Consider the following 21,619-nt stretch of genomic DNA (forward strand, 5'->3'; position numbering starts at 1 on the left):
GAGCAATCACCACACCAAAGAACTGGTGACAGACTCAAGCCACCTTTTTAAAAAGCCACACCCCCCCCCCCTGCTTATTTTCATGCCCTCACTTGGAAAGCCAAGGCTTTTAATTGCCCTTGAACTTGCCCTCCTTGTGATGAGGAAAGAAGATACCCGTTTTACGAATAAGAAGCCATGTTGCACAGAGTACAGAAATGACAAGACAAGGTTCCTACGAAACATACTTTGGCTTTTAATATATATTTTTTCTATAGCAACAATATTATCTTTACAACCAAGACTGTAACAAATTACACTGCATCAAGCCAGCCTACATCTAACCCGTGCTTTTAGCATCAGTGGCACTGGCAACTAGGTGCACTGTTAGTTATGAAAGCTAACGAAGACAGCTAAAAACTGGTGATTGTTAAGGAAATGGTTAAAAGGCAAAAACCTGACTTTGGATGTAGAAATTGGGGGTTGGGAGGAATGTGAGGAGGAAGATAAAGGAAGTTAAATGACTGATCTGAACTGTGTCCTGCAACATCAGGAAGAATGCTATGTCTGTACCACAGGCTGTGGTTGTGACTTTAAATGCTCCAAGGCAAGGGGAAAGGATGCAGACGTTGTGGCTCCCACTCTTGTCCTCTGCTGATAGCTTCATCTACTCTTCTTTCAACTGCTGACAACTAACACTAGAGCTCTGCTGACTACAAAAGACAAATAGAAAGGGCTTGATGAAGGAACCCACGGAGCAGTAGGGTGGGATATTCAGCAGCTGCTTCTAACCATTTGAAGGCATAGATATGCAAACTCACACAACCACCTCTGTGTATAAAAACTGGCTTGTGATTCACCTGGAAGGTGCTGCATTGGAAAGGACACATAAACCATGAGCTTCAACAGATAAACATTTGCAACTCAAGAGGCTTTTCTGGGTTGCAGTTTATGAGTACAAATCTTTGGAATCTTTTTTAAATTCTTCATTGGTATTTCAGGTGTTTACGGCATTCATGAAGAGACAATATTTCTGTTAGTATGCCGAAAAGGCACACATATTTCTGGATACGAAGTCTATTGGGATTTCATTCTGACAGCATTCCCTCTGCAGGCAGTGAGGTTAAGGCATCAAAATCTCTTGTGACTATATCAAAGGCCAACATATGACAACAACAGGTATCTGCTTTCAGAGAATGTGAATCTGTCTTATTAAATGGAGACTGAGCAGGTAAAATTCAATGCACTGCCTTGGTAATTTGTGACAAATTAGAGAAAAATGAAGATTTGCACCATCCTGGAGATTTCCTTGGAGCCAGTGCCCTCTTTTCTGGGTCGGAGTATCTACACAGGACTTCCTGGCCACACCTTTCTTTACAACCCATGTCATTCTCTCTGGAGCCTCAAAACATCTTCAGATCCACCCATTCCGAGACACTGTCCATCCACTTAAATCATGTCCAGCTGCAAAAGCAAAATGGCAGAATTGAAAATGGGGCCATCAATTTCAGGCTAAAGCTTGAGCAGGCCACGTACAAAGTGATGGTTATTGAAGAAAAATATGTACAGCCTTTTAAAACTTAAGTAAGAGAGATTTACTACTATGATATAGTTTATGGCAGTGCTCCATTCATTACAGAAACAAAAAAAGCAAGAAGGCTCGATTCAGTCTTAACGCAAAATCCTTTCTGACCCAGCAGCTTTTCCCACAGGTACCGAGGGGATTTAGAGAAGGGAAGTCTGTAAATGTTAAGCCTTTACAGGGAACTTACAGGTAGAGGGTGACAACCAACATTAGTCACTAACACTACTAACACCCTGACCCTAAGTCATTTATTGCAAGGGCACAGGAAGTGATCCATTAATTCCCTATCTTAATTCCTGATCTACAATTTGAGAACTGTTGTCTGATAAGATGAGAAAATATTTTACAACCTCTTGATTCAAATCTGGTAGGGTCACCAAGGCTCAGATAAAGTGGCTTTAGTGTGCTGGGTCTGCCTCATACTGCACCAGCTGCCCTCTCCCCCACCCGCCTGTTGTTGATGTTTAGTCATGTCCGACTCTTTGTGACCCCATGGACCAGAACACACCTACCCCCTGAGCACACCACCTGCCTACCCCCTGGGATACAGAAATGTAAGAAACTTCACATTAACATGAATATTTATCACCTGCATCATCCTCCAGTACAATCCAGTTACTTAAAGTAATCATGTTGGAATAATTCTTTAAAATACTTACCAGATCATCAACATCGCCGCCGTCATCATCTGCCACTGGTGAAGTTTCCATGAGCTTTTCTTTGGGAGCCAAGAACTATAAACAAACAGTTATTCAAATGTCAATTGGGAATTCCATTGTGATTTTTTATTATCTATAACAGTAACATTGAATAATAATAGATAGTAGAAGAAGCGAAATTAGAACAAACTTAAAAACAATTGAATATAGCCAAACAAACAAACAAATATTAGAGTCACAATACAAGACAAACAAATCAGTGTGTAAAAGTACGCTAGCAAATTACGTTTGACTAAATTTTCCAAATTTCAATTTTGTTCTGCAGTTTCTTATATGATTCTATTGCAACCTTTGATACTCAGAAAATGGCCCATTCCAACCTGGGTTAAAGTCTTTCAACCCCTTAAGATCTCTAAACTGAGCAACGAGTCACAGCCACAGAGCACAGAAATGTTTTTAAAGTCACAAATTTAATCCAATTTAAATTTCCAGCAACAGAAAAAAATTACAAATGCTCTAACTGCAGCTCCCCAAATAAAAAAATTCACAATGTATGAGGGCTGCTCTAGTTGCATCACAGTCCAAAGGCCAGTGTTTCCTAAGCTGCAGGCAAATGTTATTCTACACACAATGTTTAACTTAAGGCTGCTATGGCCTTTGAAGCAGAAAGCATCACGGATCTGCTAAGGTTATACAGCTGAGAAGACTGCAAAGTCTCAACACATCATCCCTGTATGCTTTTTTCCCTGACACTGTGGATGTAAAACCATTACTGTACAGGCAATATTGAAGTAAAAGCAAGTTGTCAAATTTAAAAGCCTTTTTCCACTGGAGCAGATCCCATTTTACATAGTTAATTAAGGTAAAACGCTATTTCTGAAAGTTACATATTTGCTCCAAGGCCTCTAGAGTGGCATCTCGGCACTAAATTAGATGTAAACAACACATCAGAGTCTTGAAGACACTGAGGATGAGAAATTGCTTAGCAACAAAATTAAACTTTTTATTTCCCATCAAGAAGGCACTGAGTATCAGCAGTTGATTTTTATTCTTTCCTGACAAGATCTGTTTTACATTTATGCAGAAGCAAAATTACACGTAATGGTTGTGCTGAAATCCATTACCTTCCTTGAGATAACGACAGGCTGTGCTTGGCAGGGCTGTTCTTATAACATTGCAGCTCTGTGCTCTGAAGAGGAACACGCTCCCTACCTGTGCTCTTTCATGAATATACTGCCTTAGAGAGAACAATTCTCCCAAGGACAGGAATTAAAGTCCCCGTCAATACAAGATGTGGGCCAAGGGGTAAGCTCTTACCCATGTAAATGGACTTACCTCATGCACTGTCCCATTCATGCAACTTAGAATGCCCATGATCAGTGACTTAGATGACTTGTCCTGCTCACATACTAGCATCACATACAAATATATCATGGCACACAGTGTGTTTAAGTGGGATACAAGCTTACATGGGAAATGGCTTTCCATGTGCACTATGTGCTGAATAAATCAACTTCAATGCCTGGATAAAATATTAAGCAGAATCAGCAAGAAAGGAGGTGGAAGAGTAGCTTGTGCCACTTTAGAATTTAGGGGCACAATGCTTCCCTATGTAAAAAGCTTCCTGCACATAGTAAACTAGAGGACCAGGGAGAAAGTTTCAGATAATATATGCAGGTAGGATATATTATTTATCTAGTATCATTTAAAAATGGCATCCCCACACCTTCAGTCTGAGGTGGTATAGTCCCAAATTCTACCATCTCACTTTGCTGCATGTGGAAGCAAAAACTCAAACACAAGAAAGATATAGTAGGAAGGACAAAATAGCTGGCGGACTCACTGAGCAGCTGGAGATAGAGACCTGCTATCATGAATGCACATCTGTGCACAGGCATAAAGCAAGCTGTACCAAGATATTTTGCTGCTTAAGGGGGCACAGGAAATGCCCCCCAAGATGAGGGGGGGAGAGAACTGCTCTTTCCTGTCAAAATCTATTGCCAGAGGCAGTCATCTCACTCTGCCGAACAATAGGGCCGGCCCTAGCTGTACCGTTTTTTCACACTCATCAATCTGCACACCCAAAAGAACATTACCAGGCCTAAAGGTGGGTTAGGTTCACCACACTACATACTGACAGTGTTTCCAGAAGAGAAACCTTTGCTTGTAAGCTACATATTTTTTTCTTAAAAAATAAAAATAAAAGGCACTCTATCCAATACCTTTTGGGCATCTTCAGCTGTCAGAGAGCTTCCTTCAGTTTCTTCTTTGGTGATCAAGGAAATTCTATCTATGAATAATCAAACAAAAGACAAGTACCATACTATAATTTTCTCCAAGTGGAAGTAGAAGATTTTACAGTCACAAAACCAATGTTTTCTTGAGGTCCACAGGGTAAAACAGCTCTCACAAAAAAACCTCAAGTACCACGGTGTATAAAAACAACTAATGAATGTTTGTAATAAATTAAAAAACCAACCATTTCAAGGTTTGTGCTTTTCCCTGGACCAACTAGTTTATAGAATACTAGAAAGATGACTTTAGTTACACCAATTTTGCTCGTCTGGAGGGAAAAAAAGGAATAAAACAGGTTTTACATGGCATACAGTGATGCTGATCTAGCCAAGTGTGTATGTTAGGTGTAATTTAAGTTAAGAAGTTAATGTGCCTAACAACTGGTTCCTGCATATATTCACCATGCCTCATGTAAGTCACACTTACAAGCTACATTTAACCACTAACTGAGCTACTGTAACTCTGATGGAATATTTACTGAAAATTTAACTTTTGCAGGGACAGATGAGTAATATAAGATTGACTAACATGTTTAGCTTACATAAGGGTCTCGTGTAGGGCCTTCAGTTAGGAAGAGATGAGAATAAGAGTTGAGGAGACAGGATAGATGAGATTTAAAGAGTGGTGAACAAGAGGTTAAAAACCACATGAATGGGCCATGGACAGGACCAGCTCCACGTTGCCTGAAGAAGAGGAGCGAAACCTTCACACACATTTTAAAGATTGCAAGAGGTTTGTGCTGCAGAGAATACAGGGGAACTGGGATGCAAGGAGACTAAATGCCAGGAAGGAGAGCAGCAGTGGTGGTAGGGAACCTCACATAGGAAACAGGAAGGGATGCTCAGAAGGAGAGGGTTTGTATGGAAAAGCAATGACAAATCCCATATGCAGATTGTAAACAACTAAAAAATACTTTATTTGCTAGTGTCTAGCAATAAAGACACATTGTTACATACTGCATAGTATATCCCAACATTTCCTTAACCAAAGCCAGTGCTCCCCTTTCACAAATGGAGATGCCAGGACAGAGAGATACAGTAACTTGTCAAAGGTTACATCAATAGTTAAAATGAAAACCCATGAGGCTTGTTTTTACGATTGATTTCATGTACTGTATACTTTTGTAATTTTTGTGCGCGCCGCTTGGACATTTTTGTGAGTAAATAGCTGAATAAATACATAATAACAAATAAATGCAAGTGCATGACTAACAAAGCTATTAGCCACCATTCTCTGGAGTCCCTGACGTGAACACCTTTTGTACTAGTTTCAATTTCATCGCTCCGCTTTCTTTCTCCTTTATGCTTACAGTTAAACCTCATTAACTCAAATGACACTAGTCAGGACTCGCACACGGCATGATGAATTCCGGATTCTAGGGGGAAATTGCAGCCACCACAACAGGACTGCCACAGAGCACACACTCTTCCTCAACCGTGGCAAGCGGTTACCTGAGTGCATCACTCAGTTGTGGGAGAGAGGGGGACATCAGTGGAAGGCGTGGGTATGTGGCCAAGACCCAGGAACATTGAGCTGCCGCCAGTATAGGAATATGTGGACTCAAGTTTTGATTATTAAAATGTTCTGGCTTTTGCCTTACTACCCAGGCATGGCACACACCCTTGCTTAATTCCCTATGCTCGGTGGTATCAATGTAACGTTCTGCTTTGGAACAGTGGGTTGTACACAATCAAGTCGTCTCATTAGCTCAAGGGCTTTCACCTATGCAGTGGGACTTCTGCTCATGTGCCCCGCCCCATCTGTTCTGAGGGTTCCCAAGCTTCCAGAGCAGATCTGTGGGAATGTGGGAGATGGGAAGAGTGGAAGTTCTGTGGCACAGGTGGAAGTACTTGTGCTAATAGGATGACTTTGCTAGATATAACCCAGTGTCTGCATGCAATTTTTAGTGCAAATGTGTATTTTTATTTTTATTATTATAATTTATGCATTAAATCTGCATACCACCCTTCATCTGTAGATCTCAGGGCAGTTCACAGCATAAAAATACAGGATAAAAACACAACACACATGTATTATATATTAATATTTTGTATCCCCTTTTATGGCACACAAGGGGGAAATCAAATGCATTTCAGATCTACAAAGTAAGGTAAATAGATACAACTGGACAAAGTGGTAAGTAAAATACTTGGGGGGGGGGACATAACAAAAAAGGAAATAACTGCATTCCAGAGCAGTCACCCCCCTACATACTGTACATAAAATAAAATTAAAAAACTATGTTTTTTAATATAGATTCTCTGCAGAGACGTACTACAGGCTTGTGTGACAGAGACCTGGTTGAATGAGACAGATGGGCCCGTCCTTGCTGCCGCTTGCCCACCAGGTTTCTCTTACGCACAGCAACCCAGGTCATGTGGGCGGGGAGGGGGGGTTGCAGTGATTTTTAGGAAGTCATTAGTCTGCACCAGGCGTCCTATTGGGAAGACCCAGTTCTCTGAGTGCATGTTCTGGAAGTTGGGCAATAGGGGCAGTACAGGATTCCTTTTGGTGTACCGACCTCCCCGCTGCACCAAGGATTCCCTGCCCGAGCTGCTTCAGGTCGTGGCGGATGTTCTCCTGGAGACACCTAGCCTGGTCGTCCTAGGGGATTTTAACATCCACGCCGACACGACCTTACAAGGGGCCGCTCGGGACTTCGTGGAAAGCATGGCCTCCATGGGGCTGTCCCTGAATAAGTTGGGCCCAACTCATAGTCATGGACATGCCTTAGACCTGGTATTCACCTCTAGCGACGTGGGTGATCTGACACTAAGTAAAAATGAAACCAAAGAAGTGCCATGGTCAGATCACTTCCTGGTGCAACTGGACTTCTCCGCGACCCTTCCCCTCTGCAGGGAGGTGGGACCAATTCGGATGGTCCGCCCCCGCCACTTAATGGATCCAAATGGTTTCCAGAGAGTGGTAGGGGATGCTTTATCCCATGTTGATGGCCTTTCAGCTGATTCCCTGGTGGCCCGCTGGAATGCGGAGTTAACCAGGGCTATCGACTGTCTGGCTCCGAAGCGCCCTCTCCGATTGCATGGAGCCCGGACAGCCCCGTGGTTTTCTTCGGAGCTGAGGGCGATGAAACAATCGCTGAGACGGCTAGAGCGTCGGTGGCAGAAAACTCACTCCGAATCTGACCGGACACAGGTTAGAGCTCAACGTCGAGCCTACCAAGTGGCGATAGCGACGGCGAAGAAGACTTTCTTCACCGCCTCTATTGCATCTGCAGAAAATAGTAGCAGGAGACTCTTTCAGGTGGTCCGCAATTTAACGGAACCACCTTTACCATCGGGGCCTTGTAAAGACCCCAAGATCTCCTGCAACGATTTTGCAAAGTTTTTTGCAGATAAAATCACTCATATTCGGAAGGAGCTAGACACCACCGTGGGAGCAGGGCTGGGGCAGGAGAGTGCTGGAGCCCTGTCTGGTCAAGTTGCATGGAATCAATTTCAATCCGTTACCCCCGAGGATGTGGACAGGCTGCTTGGACGAGTGAAACCAACCACCTGTCTCCTTGATCCTTGCCCATCCTGGCTTATAAAAGCTAGCCGGGAAGGGCTGGGCGATGGGCTCTGCGGGGTGGTGAATGCTTCCCTCTGTGAGGGAACATTCCCAGATCCGCTGAAAGAGGCGGTCATTAAACCGCTTCTTAAAAAACCATCTTTAGACCCGGCCAGTATGGCCAACTATCGCCCAGTCTCAAATCTTCCATTCTTGGGCAAGGTGATTGAGCGTGTGGTTGCTGAACAACTCCAGGCACGCCTGGAGGATGCGGACCATTTGGATCCCTTCCAATCAGGGTTCAGGCCTCATCATGGGACTGAAACTGCCTTGGTCGCACTGGTTGATGATCTCCGGCGAGCTAGGGACAAAGGTGAGAGTTGTTTCCTAGTTCTGCTGGACCTCTCAGCGGCCTTTGATACAATCGACCATAACATCCTTCTGGACCGTCTAGAGGGGTTGGGAGCTGGGGGCACTGTTATACAGTGGTTTCGCTCCTTTCTCCTGGGCCGTGTTCAGAAAGTGGTGGTGGGGGATGAGTGTTCAGACCCTTGGGCCCTCACTTGTGGGGTGCCTCAGGGTTCCGTCCTCTCCCCCATGCTTTTTAACATCTATATGAAGCCGCTGGGAGAGATCATCAGGGGGTTTGGACTGGGTGTCCATCAATATGCAGATGATACCCAGCTCTACCTTTCTTTCAAATCAGAACCAGTGAAGGCGGTGAAGGTCCTGTGTGAGTGTCTGGAGGCGGTTGGAGGATGGATGGCGGCTAATGGATTGAAGTTGAATCCTGACAAGACAGAAGTACTGTTTTTGGGGGACAGGAGGCGGGCAGGTGTGGAGGACTCCCTGGTCCTGAATGGGGTAACTGTGCCCCTGAAGGACCAGGTGCGTAGCCTGGGAGTCATTTTGGACTCACAGCTGTCCATGGAGGCACAGGTCAATTCTGTATCCAGGGCAGCTGTCTACCAACTCCACCTGGTACGCAGGCTGAGACCCTACCTGCCCGCTGACTGTCTGGCCAGAGTGGTGCATGCTCTAGTTATCTCCCGCTTGGACTACTGCAATGCGCTCTACGTGGGGCTACCTTTGAAGGTGACTCGGAAACTACAGCTAATCCAGAATGCGGCAGCTAGACTGGTGACTGGGGGCGGCCGCCGAGACCACATAACACCGGTCTTGAAAGACCTACATTGGCTCCCAGTACGTTTCCGAGCACAATTCAAAGTGTTGGTGTTGACCTTTAAAGCCCTAAACGGCTTCGGCCCAGTATACCTGAAGGAGCGTCTCCACCCCCATCGTTCTGCCCGGACACTGAGGTCCAGCGCCGAGGGCCTTCTGGCGGTTCCCTCATTGCGAGAAGCGAAGCTACAGGGAACCAGGCAGAGGGCCTTTTCGGTGGTGGCGCCCGCCCTGTGGAATGCCCTCCCATCGGATGTCAAGGTGATGGACAACTACCTGACATTCAGAAAACATCTTAAGGCGGCCCTATTCAGGGAAGCTTTTAATGTATGATATTTTAGTGTTTTTGGTTTCTGTGGAAGCCGCCCAGAGTGGCTGGGGAGGCCCAGCCAGATGGGCGGGGTACAAATAATAAATTATTATTATTATTATTATTATTACAGGTCTGCATTCAGTTCACTCATTCTTCTGGAAAGAATTGTGAGCACAATCATGCAATTTCCGATTTGCCTCTAAGCTTCACTCCTCTCCTCCCCCTTGCACCGTACATTGTAAATAATGCCTGACATACCTTGTATTACAGTCTCCCAGAAATCAGTTAAATTTTTATCTTCCACTCTCTTTTTCAGGGCCTGCAGAAAATCATTAAAGCACTGCACCTCTGACAGCTGAAACAACAAGGATAACAAAGGAATCACAGCGATGAATAAAAGTTAGCATGACACCCGTGACACCATATTCTTAATTCATCATAATACTCTGCCTGAATAAATGGGGGGGGGGGGTAGCATTTCAAACCACTGCACATTTATCTGGCCTCACTCAGAAGCAAACTTCTAATGTGCGGTGAGTCACTAAAGAAATGACATTTCACAAAGCAGCACTGTCTTTTTTGTGATTTGCTTTATTCAAGAAGTTATTTGGGAATTGCACAGCTTCCTTTTCATCTAACGGGTCAGAGGTATTGTCTTTCCACATTTGAAAAGCCCCAGTGGAACTTGGTCTAAACTCTGAAGAGGCCAAAAGGCCAATATATAACACCAAGGTGTCTTTTAAGCCTCCAGAATGCCATAGCCATTTTAATTCTGTGCATCCTTTTTGATGTTGTCACGTCATCCCCCTACTCTCCAGCAATGAGTGCAGTTTCCACATGCGCATTACCTTAATAGCTTCTTCTCGGAAAACTTTTATGCAGTCAATGCTCTTCATATAATACAGATGCCCCTTGTTCTCCAGAAACTGGTGGATGTGGTTTATCAGCTGCTGACTAACTGAAAGGCAAGAACCAGAAAATTAGAAAAATTGCTCATAAGGCAGAATCAATGTGTATCTTGTGCAAACTACATATGCATTAAAACTAAGGTTGGAACTTTGACATGGGAAGCAGGGGCTTCAGTGGGCGGCAATAATTTATTTGATTTAAGGCAGGGATCGGCAACCTCTGGCCTGTGGGCCTAATTTGGCCTTCGAGATTGGCCTGCTGGGCTGCTTGGGGAAAATCACATGCCTGCTAGCTAGCACATGCCTGATGTCGTACAAGATGACAGGTGTAGGAAACTTCAAGCCACAACAAAAAACAAGAAGAATTGGGAGCATGCTCTTCAGAGTGCTCCCAACTCTTCCTTTGCATCAGAAAGGCTGCATTTTTTGAATTTGGTGTCTTTTTGTTTGCATGCCAATCACTGATCAGTGCTTACAGCAAGCCCTACTAGAATCGCTGCCCAAAGCAAGGCTTCTTGGGCCACCTGCCTGTCAAAAATACCCCATAGGGAGAGAGAGTAGGGAAGCTTGGGATCTTGCCCAATCTGATTTTGGAAGTTCACAATATAGGGACTGTTGTTAAATAAGAGCCCATAGAATAAAATCCATAGAAGAGCCCATAGAATAAAATCCAGATGTGCAAAGCAGAATAGGCAAACCCAGTAGCTATAGTTGGAAACAGGATAAAGATTTGAGCCCATCTATTAACTGGTGTTGTAAAATTAGCAAACACTGTGGTAATTAAAATGCAATTTTGTTTCTGTTCATGAAAGGAAATACAGGATCCAAAATACTGATTGTAACGTTTTGATTCTCCTTCTTTCACTAGGTTAGTATCTCATGAAAGAAACATCATACGCAAGACAAAACTGGGTCAAAGTGGTGGGGTAGGAATTGAGACCGACCGAGTAGAAAGTAGAAAGACATGGCATATCCAATCAATGAAGGCAACACCTCCTAGAGGAAATATTTCCTCTTCACATAGACAGTAAAGGCGCGGATCAAAAGGTGATATTGCTCATTAAGTCCTGACCGATAGTTACTGAGACCTTTATCATATTTTACATGTACATTTATCGGAAATAAAAATGATGCTCATATGAAATACCGGTTAAGTATATTTTGCCCTGTTGCACTTTACACTTCTATAGCCCAAACAGAAACTACAGTATAAATAAGATGAAATAGGAGTGTTGTGAGGTGGTTGAAGAATGGTTTTTTTAAAACCTGATTTTTAAAATTCTCAGTTTCACTAGATACCCCTGGGGGGGGGCACAATTTAAAATGCCATTTGGATGCAATGCAAACATTTTAAAGGTCATACAATCTCTTAAAAACTGAATATGTGAGGCTCTCTGAAAGAAACTGAGAGAAAGCCCATTTCCCATATGCTGAAGAACAAAGGACAAAATGTGTGCCTTGATCTTGATAAATTTGTTATCATGCAGAGCAGGGCATTTTCCAGCTGGAACTCACCGGAACCCAGTTCTGGCACCTCTAAGGCAGGTGCCATTGCCATTATAAGAGAACAAGGGAGGCGTTCACAGTAAGTGGTAGACAAAACTTTTTTCAAGGCCTTAAATCAGGGATGAAGAACCTCCAATCTATGGGCCAATCTTGGCTCACCAGGCTTCACCTCCCCCACCAAAAAAACCCACTCACCTGTCAATCACCTAATGTTACTTGTGATGTGAGCAGATGACATTTAAGCAGCAGAACTTAACACCCCCACACCCCACACATATTTTGTATCTGGAGATGTTTTAGCACATGTTAAATTTCTATCTGTAAGGAATATAACAAGTCAAAGTCAGCCTAAGCAATCTACGACTCAAAGCGGTAACTCACCAATACATTTTAAACTGAGTCATTGTTTTAATAACAACTTCCATTAATGGGATAATAAGAAACATAATCACTGAAGGAACCATTACAACTTATTAATCTCCAAGGACACAAGGTAACTCAAAGCCTTGCTGCATCCTGGAATGTAAATGAAACTGAAAACATGCTTTCAAGGCCCATTAGCTGACAAAAATGATCATAATATTAGAAAGAATGTGTGTTAATAAAATGTGTCCTTGTGTGGATATATGGGCATACATAATTGGACCCCAATGTAGGGAAACCTATCCATAAGCAGAAGAAGGTTTCTGCACATTGGATAGAATCCAGTGCCGGCACGGTCTGAGAGGCAGCAGGATCTACAAAGAGCCTCCTAGCTGAGCTGAAGCGATCAGTGTTTCTTTCAAGTCTGAAAGAGCTCACCACACCATTAGCATTGTGCTCCTAGTGAGAAGAAGTCTGTGGGGAGGGTTGGGGACAGAAATCTGTGGACAAACGATAATTCACAAGTTATTCCCAAAAGTGGAGCTTAAAAAACAAAAAGGGGTTTTGGCATGTGCAAGCCTGTCCACCAATACTAGTGCTGCAGATACTGAGAAGCCACTAGGTAGCTCTATAGTTCCTTCGGACACAGTTTTTAAATTGCCTTCAGGTATCAGAGGCAATATACAGTGGTACCTCGGGTTACATACGCTTCAGGTTACATACGCTTCAGGTTACAGACTCCGCTAACCCAGAAATAGTGCTTCAGGTTAAGAACTTTGATTCAGGATGAGAACAGAAATCGTGCTCCGGCGGCGCGGCAGCAGCAGGAGACCCCATTAGCTAAAGTGGTGCTTCAGGTTAAGAACAGTTTCAGGTTAAGTACGGACCTCCGGAACAAATTAAGTACTTAACCTGAGGTACCACTGTATAGCCATTACAACCAGTAGCCACTGATCATGATTAGCCATGATCACTGGCAGTCTTATCCTCTGTGAATTTGCCTCATCTGCTATTAAAGCCATCCGAGTGAGTGGCATGTTGGATTATATGTAAAATTGGGTGGGTTTTGCCCAACTGTTCATCACTTTACATTTGCTTATACTGAACTGCATTTACCATTTTAACGCCCCTTCACCTAGTATAGGGAGAGATCCTTTTGCAGCATCTCACAACCCAGTTTTGTTATTATTATCTTGTAGTAATAGTAGTATAGCTGGCACTAACTATAGTAGTAGCAATGACAGTCTGGCTCCAACAAGAAACTGGAATAAATGTACAAATCAATGAAAACTTTACAATTTCAGCTCCACAAGTGAATTCACTCCTCCCGCCCTCCCCTCTCATGGCTAATGAGTTTCTCATAAAATATTCTAATTTCTTACAAATTGCAACAATAAAAATTAAGCCCTGCTGTTCCCCCCACCTCTTAGTTCTGGAGCGCTGCTTCTTCATTGATGTGTTAAATTAAAACCCCAGGCACCAAGAAAGTGTAATAGAAGTCTTCATTGTGAGAAAGGAGCTTCAAATAATTCTCAAGTTTATCCTAGCACGTTGACCTTTTCCCTCCATTAAAATAACAACCTGGTTTCTCTCCTGTGACACTAGCAGATTTCTGAACACAGACCTGAGCCCATTTCTGCTTAGTGATAGCACTTTTTGGTAATAGCTCCCCGGGGACTAAAAATCTGCTTGAATCGTTCCATGAAGCAGTAGAATTCAGTACTCGGCTCTGGGTCCATTTCAGTCCCGCTTTTGCCCTGGTTATGGGACCGAGACGGCTTTTGTCGCCCTAACAGAGGATCTCCGTAGATAGCTGGATCGAGGTGGGTTGAAACTGCTGATTCTTTTAGATTTGTCAACAGCCTTTGATATGGTCAATCATGAACTTTTGGACCACCGCCTTGCCAACATGGGGATTCAGGGCACAGTCCAACAATGGCTGCGCTCCTTTATCTCAGGTCGGGGACAGAGGGTGGCGCTAGGGAAGGAGTTGCCGCCGCGGCAGTCCTTGCTGTGTGGAGTCCCACAGGGTGCAATCCTTTCCCTGATGCTTTTCGATATCTTTATGCGCCCCCTTGCCCAGATTGTCCGGAGTTTGGGGCTGGGTTGTCATCAGTATGCTGATGACACCCAGCTTTATCTGTTGATGGACAGCCGCCCTGACTCGGCCCCGGACACACTGACCAGATGCTTGGAAGCTGTGGCTGGATGGCTGCGTGGGAGTCGGTTGAAGTTAAATCCTTTGAAGACAGAGATTCTCTGGCTGGGTCGGGATGACATGGGGTTGGGGGGGGCAACTTCCATCTCCTGCGGGGGCTCAATTAGTGCCAGTGCCTTCTGTCAAGAGCTTGGGTGTAACCTTTGACGCCTCCTTTTCCATGGAGGCACAGGTTGCAGCCACAGCAAAGGTGGCATTTTTCCATCTCCACCTTATCAAGCAGTTGGTCCCTTACCTTCCTTGCCCTGATCTGGCCAAAGCGATCCATGCGGCGGTCACCTCCTGGCTTGATTATTGTAACTCGCTCTACACGGGGCTGCCCTTGAAGCTGACCCAGAAACTCCAGCGGGTACAGAATGCCGCGGCGAGGTTCCTTACGGGGTCCCTGCCATGGGACCACATTCATCCAGTGCTACCAGCTGCACTGGCCCCCAGTGGAGTACAGGGTCAGGTTTAAGGTGCCTGGTTTTGACCTTTAAAGCCCTATGCGGCCTAGGACCCTCATACCTACAGGACCACCTCTCCTGGTATGCCCTGCGGAGGACCTTAAGGTCCACAAATAACACTTTGAAGGTCCCAAGCCGCAAGGTGGTTAGATTGGTCTCAACTAGAACCAGGGCCTTTTCAGTACTGGCCCCAACTTGGTGGAATGCTCTGTCACAAGAGACCAGGGCCCTGTGGGATTTGACATCTTTCCACAGGGCCTGCAAGACAGAGCTGTTCCGCCTGGCCTTTGGTTTGGACTCAGTCTGACCCTTATGTTTCCCTCCCCTTATGGCTTTTGATTTATGGGCTACTACTAAAATGAGGCTGCATTTTAAATTGTATTTTAGCCCGTATTTTAATTAACTGTTTTTTCTTTTACGTTTCATTGTAATTTTATTGGTGTTAGTCCCCCTGAGCCCAGTTCTGGCTGGGGAGGGCAGGGTATAAATATATATTTTTTATTATTATTATTACTACTACTACTACTACTAGAGATAAAAAAGAAATGTAAAGCAGAGCGACTAGCACATCTGAATCTAACACAACATACACATACAAATCCCCATGATCTCATATGACTCAAGAAAAGGGATGTAAATCTATGGCAAACCATCTGCTTTGCATGCGGAGAACCGCAGGTTCGATTCTCAAGATCTCCAGGTAGGTCCTGCCTGAAAACCTGGAGAGCCACTGGCAGCCAGTGTGGACAATAAGGAGTTAGGTGGTCAGACCATAGTCAGACAAATACTCCCAACTTGTTATAGGGCAACTGTTTATGTCCCCGCACTTGCCAATTCCAACAAAGTGAAAGGGAAGAGGCGGATGGGATTTCCACCCCCCTGAAAACGCTACCTTGTTTCAGCCCTGTCCAACCACAAGCAAATGTGGGCAGTTACCTGAGCCTCCGCTCCATCTGATTTCAGATTCAGCAGGTGCCTTCTGTTTTAACCTTTCAATGCCTGCTGAAGACTTTTCTACACCAACAAGTGTACACAGGCAATTAAGAAAACTTCATTCCATAGTAGTTAGTTGATGTTCTTTGATTTTAATTTTCTATGTGGCTTTTTTTGACCCATATGCTTGTTGTTAAGCACTTTATTTTTTATGATACAGCAGTATATAAATATTTTTATTACTAAAGAAATGGTTATGTAATCTGGCTAGAAACCCTACCCTCTTTTTCCATTCTCTCCATCACACACACACACACACACACACACACACACACACACACAGTCCAAGGCCAAAGACGTAAAGGAAATAAGAGTACAGTGGTACCTTGGGTTAAGTACTTAATTCGTTCCGGAGGTCTGTACTTAACCTGAAACTTCTTAACCTGAAGCACCACTTTAGCTAATGGGGCCTCCTGCTGCCACCGCGTTGCCAGAGCACAATTTCTGTTCTCATCCTGAAGCAAAGTTCTTAACCTGAGGTACTACTGTTTTTTTCGCCCTATAGGACACACTTTTTCCCCTGCAAAAATGAAGAGGAAATGTGTGTGCGTCCTATGGGGCGAATGCAGGCTTTCGCTGAAGCCTGGAGAGCGAGAGGGGTCGGGTGCGCACCAACCCCTCTCGCTCTCCAGGCTTCAGGAAGCTATCCGCAAGCCTCGGGAGTCCGCGGGAGTTCCCGCCAGGCTCCCAAGGCTTGCGGACAGCAGCCTGCAGCCCGAAACCCGGGGAGCGCACCCTGGGCTTTGGGCAGATATCTGCAAGCCTGGGGAGCCCGGTGGGAACTTCCCGCGGGGCTCCCAAGGCTTGCGGATAGCAGCCTGAAGCCTGGAGAGCGAGAGGGGTTGGTGTGCACCCGACCCCTCTCGCTCTCCAGGCTTCAGCGAAAGCCTGCATTCGCCCCATAGGACGCGCCTGGGGGGGGGGAATAAATTTTTTTCCCTTTATTCCCCCCAAAAAAACTAGGTGCGCCCTATGGGCCGGTGCGCCCTATAGTGCGAAAAATATGGTATTTCTGGGTTAGTGGAGTCTGTAACCTGAAGCGTATGTAATCCGAGGTACCACTGTATTTCAGGTAATAGATTATCAAAGTATGCTAATGCATCAAATGAATATCAAATATTTGGGGTCTATATATGCTTTGGGCTTCCCGGGACTTTGCTGAAACAACAGAACTGGTCAATGCTGGTATTAAAAAAAAAGCTGACACCGACTCTGCAACCAGCACACACACTCTGGATGTTAAGAGTCCGCAGGGTCACTGCATCCTTTGTCAAACGGGTCCTCTGTTCAAGGAAATGGAACTTGTTGGCCAAAAGGATCTCTGACCTCAAATGCATGTACTGCCTATTTTTTCAAATCAGATTTGTCATCACTGACAAATCACTCACCCATAGGAAGAAAAAAGAAACTGATGCAGAACAGTCTTGACGGGACTTCGGCTTGAGAAAAAGACTTGGGAGAGAAGGACATCCTCTGGCCTGAATAACTATTAAGTAGGAGATGTGATGTTTCAAGAGAGAGCCTCCTACCCCAACCCCCCCTTTCAAAAGCCAGCGCGTTTGTTATAAAAAAAAAAGTAAACTTACAGACAAGGTTTGATGCATTTCACACACACCCATAAGCAGATCATGCAAACACAGAACCTGCTATTTAGTGTAGAATTCAGCATCCTGAGTACCTCTGCTGTCATTGGGGGGGGGGGGGAGTGTTCCATTAAGTTTCCAATCTTCATAGTTAAGAAATACAAAATCCTTCTACAGTGAAACCTCGTGTTATGTACCGTCCTGCTCACGAATGCTTCAGGTAAAGAGCTCCGCTAACCCAGAAGTAGATGCCCCTTGTTGCGCCGTGCGGCGGTGGTACGGCGGCAGCAGGAGGCCCCATTAGCGAAAGCGCACCTCATGTTAAGAACCGTTTCGGCTTAAGAACAGACCTCCGGAACGAATTAAGTTTGTAACCAGAGGTACCACTCTATTAGTAAATTAGGGAGAGGGTTCAATCCTTTGGGCAAGGTTTCAACATGCAGGGAAGATGTTTCCTTTCCTTTCTCTTTCTCTTTCTCCTTCCCTTTCCCCTTTCCTTTCCTTTCCTTTCCAAGATGGGATAAATTCAAAAATGCCGTTTTCCATCCGCACTCTGAAATAATGCAAGCAAAAAGTTCTGCCAACTCACTCTCATCCAGAGTAACCAGATACACCTTTATACCTGTATAGAAGAGGAAACTATCAAAGGCACAAGAGATCTGTCCCCTTTTGCACCTGGCCACCCTAGCTTCACACGATTTGCTAAAATGCATCAAATTGTGACCTGTTAATACCTAATAGCAGCAGCACCAACTCATAATTACAAGGTTTGATGTATTAATTTGTCCACCTCAGCGCTATTTCCCTCAAGAATTTTCCCCCTCCCTCAGAAAGCTGAGATTCTGTGCATGAGCAGACTCCTCCCCTTTAATGCAAATAACCTTTATTATAATTATGTACAGGACTGTGTGTATGTGCACACTTTAAAAGAAACTGAGTACAGGTTTTCTGGGTGGCATCTATCTCTCTTTTGAGTTTTCATGCTTTGAAATAGGCAAAGGACGAAGTAGGCCTACAAGGTCTCGCAGTTGCCCTGAACCTGTCAGGTGTGGGACAGGTACACCCCTAGGGCCAAAATGAAAAGGAAGAATCACACCGTAGTGGCTGAAAAAGGCACTATAACTCAAGATGCACCAAATTACATCCAGAAGGGAAGAATCAGGAGTACATTCTAAGTGATGGCAGGTGATTGACAGGTGGGTGGCCCCACCCACCTCTCAAAAGTTGCCTATGGCAGGGGGAGTTTTGGATCTTGCCATCTCCATCCCTGACATAAATAAGATGAAGTTAGAATAAACAGTTTCACAAAAAATAAAAATAAAAATAAATACTTGGGAAGTTAAAATAATGTATTTGTGTTACATCCAAAGCTATTTCTTGGGTTTTCTACTTTTAAATTAACACACTCATATGCTGAATGGGAACACTTAAGAATGTCACCAATCTCTTTTTCTTAATGAGTATGTAGACCATATCCCACACAATCTACCCTGTAATTATAAAGCATTCCGCAAGCGGAAGGTAAATTGGCACTAAGTGTCCAAGCCATTCAAGCAAAGACATTAGACACTTCAGAAACAGCTAGCGAGCCGACAGTTTTCCATCTACTGAGCTGATTTTAATAAATGCATGTTAAAGACACTCCAGTCTTACAGAACTAATGTTCCTAATGCACTATTTATTTTATTAGCTATGATTTTTAAAGTACATGTGGTCTAAGTCAACAACATTTTGCAAAGTTCACCATTTTCAGAGCAATCCCTCCTCTCCCTCTTATATCTGGGGTGGGGGAGCTTTGGATTAGGTGAAGATATCCCTCCATCCAGCCATGGGCATAGCCACAATTTTTGTTAGGGAGGGACAGGCATTTTGTTGGAGAGAGCAGAACCTCAGTTTGCTGTCTTTTTATTTATTTTTATTGACTGGGGGGCAGCTGCCCCTCCCTGCCCCCCCCTTGGCTACACCCATGCATCCAGCTCTCCCACTGTCTGCCAGAGAGTGTAGAGTGGTGCCTGGATCTTAAACTATTCTCACTTCCGTAACATGATCACATCATGCCCAATCACTGTGCCAGCCTGTAGATGACTGTTTTAAAATCATGCCTGATTGTGTCCCCCGCACACACACATACCGTCCACGGCAAGCAGCCAGGATGAGGCACTGGCCTCATCAATCCCCTCAAACAGGAGTTTGGATTGTGTCCTTAGAAAATTCAAAGTATTATTGCTGCCATTTGACATGATTAAGGCAGCAACTGTACTGGTGAAGATCAGGTGAGAAGGCAAACATTATAAATGGTGACTAAGAAGAAACTATTACAACTGTACACAAATAAACCTGAGCAATCAAAAGTCAAATTCCAGTAATATAAACAATAAATGAAAATGCCACACCTATCCAGTCCTATTCCATATATACCAATATTCCTCCTACCGGACACAAAAAAATTACGTAAGTATAGAGAATACTCATTTATCACAATTCACGCTGTCTTCATAGAAGTACAGTCATACCTCAGGTTGCATGTGCTTCAGGTTGAACGTTTTCAAGTTATGCTCTGCGGCAAACTGGAAGTTACGGAGTGTGTTACTTCCGGGTTTTGCCGCTCGTGCATGCACAGACACTCGAAATGACGTCACCCACATGTGCGGAAGTGGCAAAACGTGACCCGTGCACCCGCGTCTTACGTTCTATTCAGGATGCGAACGGAGCTCCAGAACGGATCCCGTTCGCATCCCGAGGTACCACTGTACATAGAATTTGGCTGATTAAGAAAAAGTGGGTTGGTGGTTTTTGAGCTCAGAATCCCTGGACCCCAAATGGATTGTCAAAAGCAAATAGAAAACAAACACCTATCCACTTACCATCCTTGAAGTCAACATTTTTCTGCCTCACCAGCACTTTGAAGTTTTCTGCAGGATTAACACTTCCAACCTACAAAATAATCCAGCAAGGGTTATATCTTCAGCCTATGTTCTGGTCTCACTTACTAAAGGGGAACACCCAATGTTCCTGTAACTTGATTTCATTGGTACGTATCCATTCAGGAACAGCATGTCCTCAACAATGCCTTAACAGGTATCAAGAACAAAAGCAGATTCGCACGGAACACCCACCCACTGTGAATGAAGTTTGATTGCAATTAACTTTTTCATAAGAAAAGGAGAAAAGCAGGGAGCTTGGCCAGTCCCTCTGCCTGCCGTTCCACTCCTACAATATTTCTTTCTTCAAGTCAACAACTTATGCAACATTTTCTGAATATATACAGTCGTACCTTGGATCCCAAATGCCTTGGTACTCGAACATTATAGCTTCCAAATGCCACAAGCCCAGAAGTGACTGTTCCGGTTTGCGAACATTCTTTGGAACCCGAACATCTGACGGGGCTTCCGCAGCTTCCGATTGGCTGCAGGAGCTTCCTGCAGCCAATCAGAAGATGTGCTTTGGTTTCCAAACGTTTTGGAAGTCAAATGGACTTCCAGAATGGATTCCATTTGACTTTCAAGGTACAACTGGGGAGAGAGAGAGAACGAGAGAGACTACGCTCAGAGGATACAATCTTAAGCACCCTTACTTGGCCATAAGATTCCATGGTCATACTGCTGCCAAACAAATGTGGTTATGATCAAGGTATATGCAAGGCCTAGTTAATATACACGGCTTTCAACCCATGCAACTTCTGTATCTCAGTTCATGTTGGCGTCATCGTGATTATCTAAGCAGCTGCTTCTGCGATCTGAAAATTCTTAGTTCACAAGATGCACTGCTCCACCAGTAGACCATTGGTATGTGAAGGGGGCAAAACAGTGACATATAAAATGTGAACTGATCTTGAAACATAACTCACTCATCTAAATTGTGTCTCAGAACTATCGTTGCCAGTATGGCATTCTTGGGGAGTAAAAGGGACATTTCAAGGAGCCTGTGTGTTTCTCCATCATCTTACCCAAATGAAGGCAAGCACACTTCTCCACTTCCCTATCCATCACCACCCTGGATAATTATGTGGGGAGAAACTGGCCTATGTGGACACTAGAAATAACCCCATGTCAGGGCGTGACATGCTTAGCATGACAGCC

The 21,619-nt window shown here is 44.4% G+C and overlaps 1 protein-coding gene across 2 annotated transcripts in view; it reads right to left on the bottom strand.

Moving 5' to 3' along the window:
- Positions 1 to 211: 211 nt before the first annotated feature.
- Positions 212 to 21,619, bottom strand: part of XRCC5 (X-ray repair cross complementing 5) — a 44,195-nt gene continuing 22,787 nt past the window's right edge. For both annotated transcript variants that reach the window (XM_081197009.1, XM_081197008.1), the window contains exons 16-21: positions 20,405 to 20,474; positions 10,372 to 10,481; positions 9,782 to 9,878; positions 4,446 to 4,513; positions 2,224 to 2,298; positions 212 to 1,443 (exon numbers count right to left, since the gene is read on the bottom strand). In XM_081197009.1, coding sequence (XP_081053135.1) covers positions 1,429 to 1,443; positions 2,224 to 2,298; positions 4,446 to 4,513; positions 9,782 to 9,878; positions 10,372 to 10,481; positions 20,405 to 20,474 — 435 coding nt within the window. In that variant the 3' untranslated portion in view covers positions 212 to 1,428. The remainder of the gene's footprint in view (positions 1,444 to 2,223; positions 2,299 to 4,445; positions 4,514 to 9,781; positions 9,879 to 10,371; positions 10,482 to 20,404; positions 20,475 to 21,619) is intronic.

The sequence above is a fragment of the Podarcis bocagei genome (genome assembly GCF_964188305.1).
Source record: "Podarcis bocagei genome assembly, chromosome: 1".
Lineage (NCBI taxonomy): Eukaryota > Metazoa > Chordata > Lepidosauria > Squamata > Lacertidae > Podarcis > Podarcis bocagei.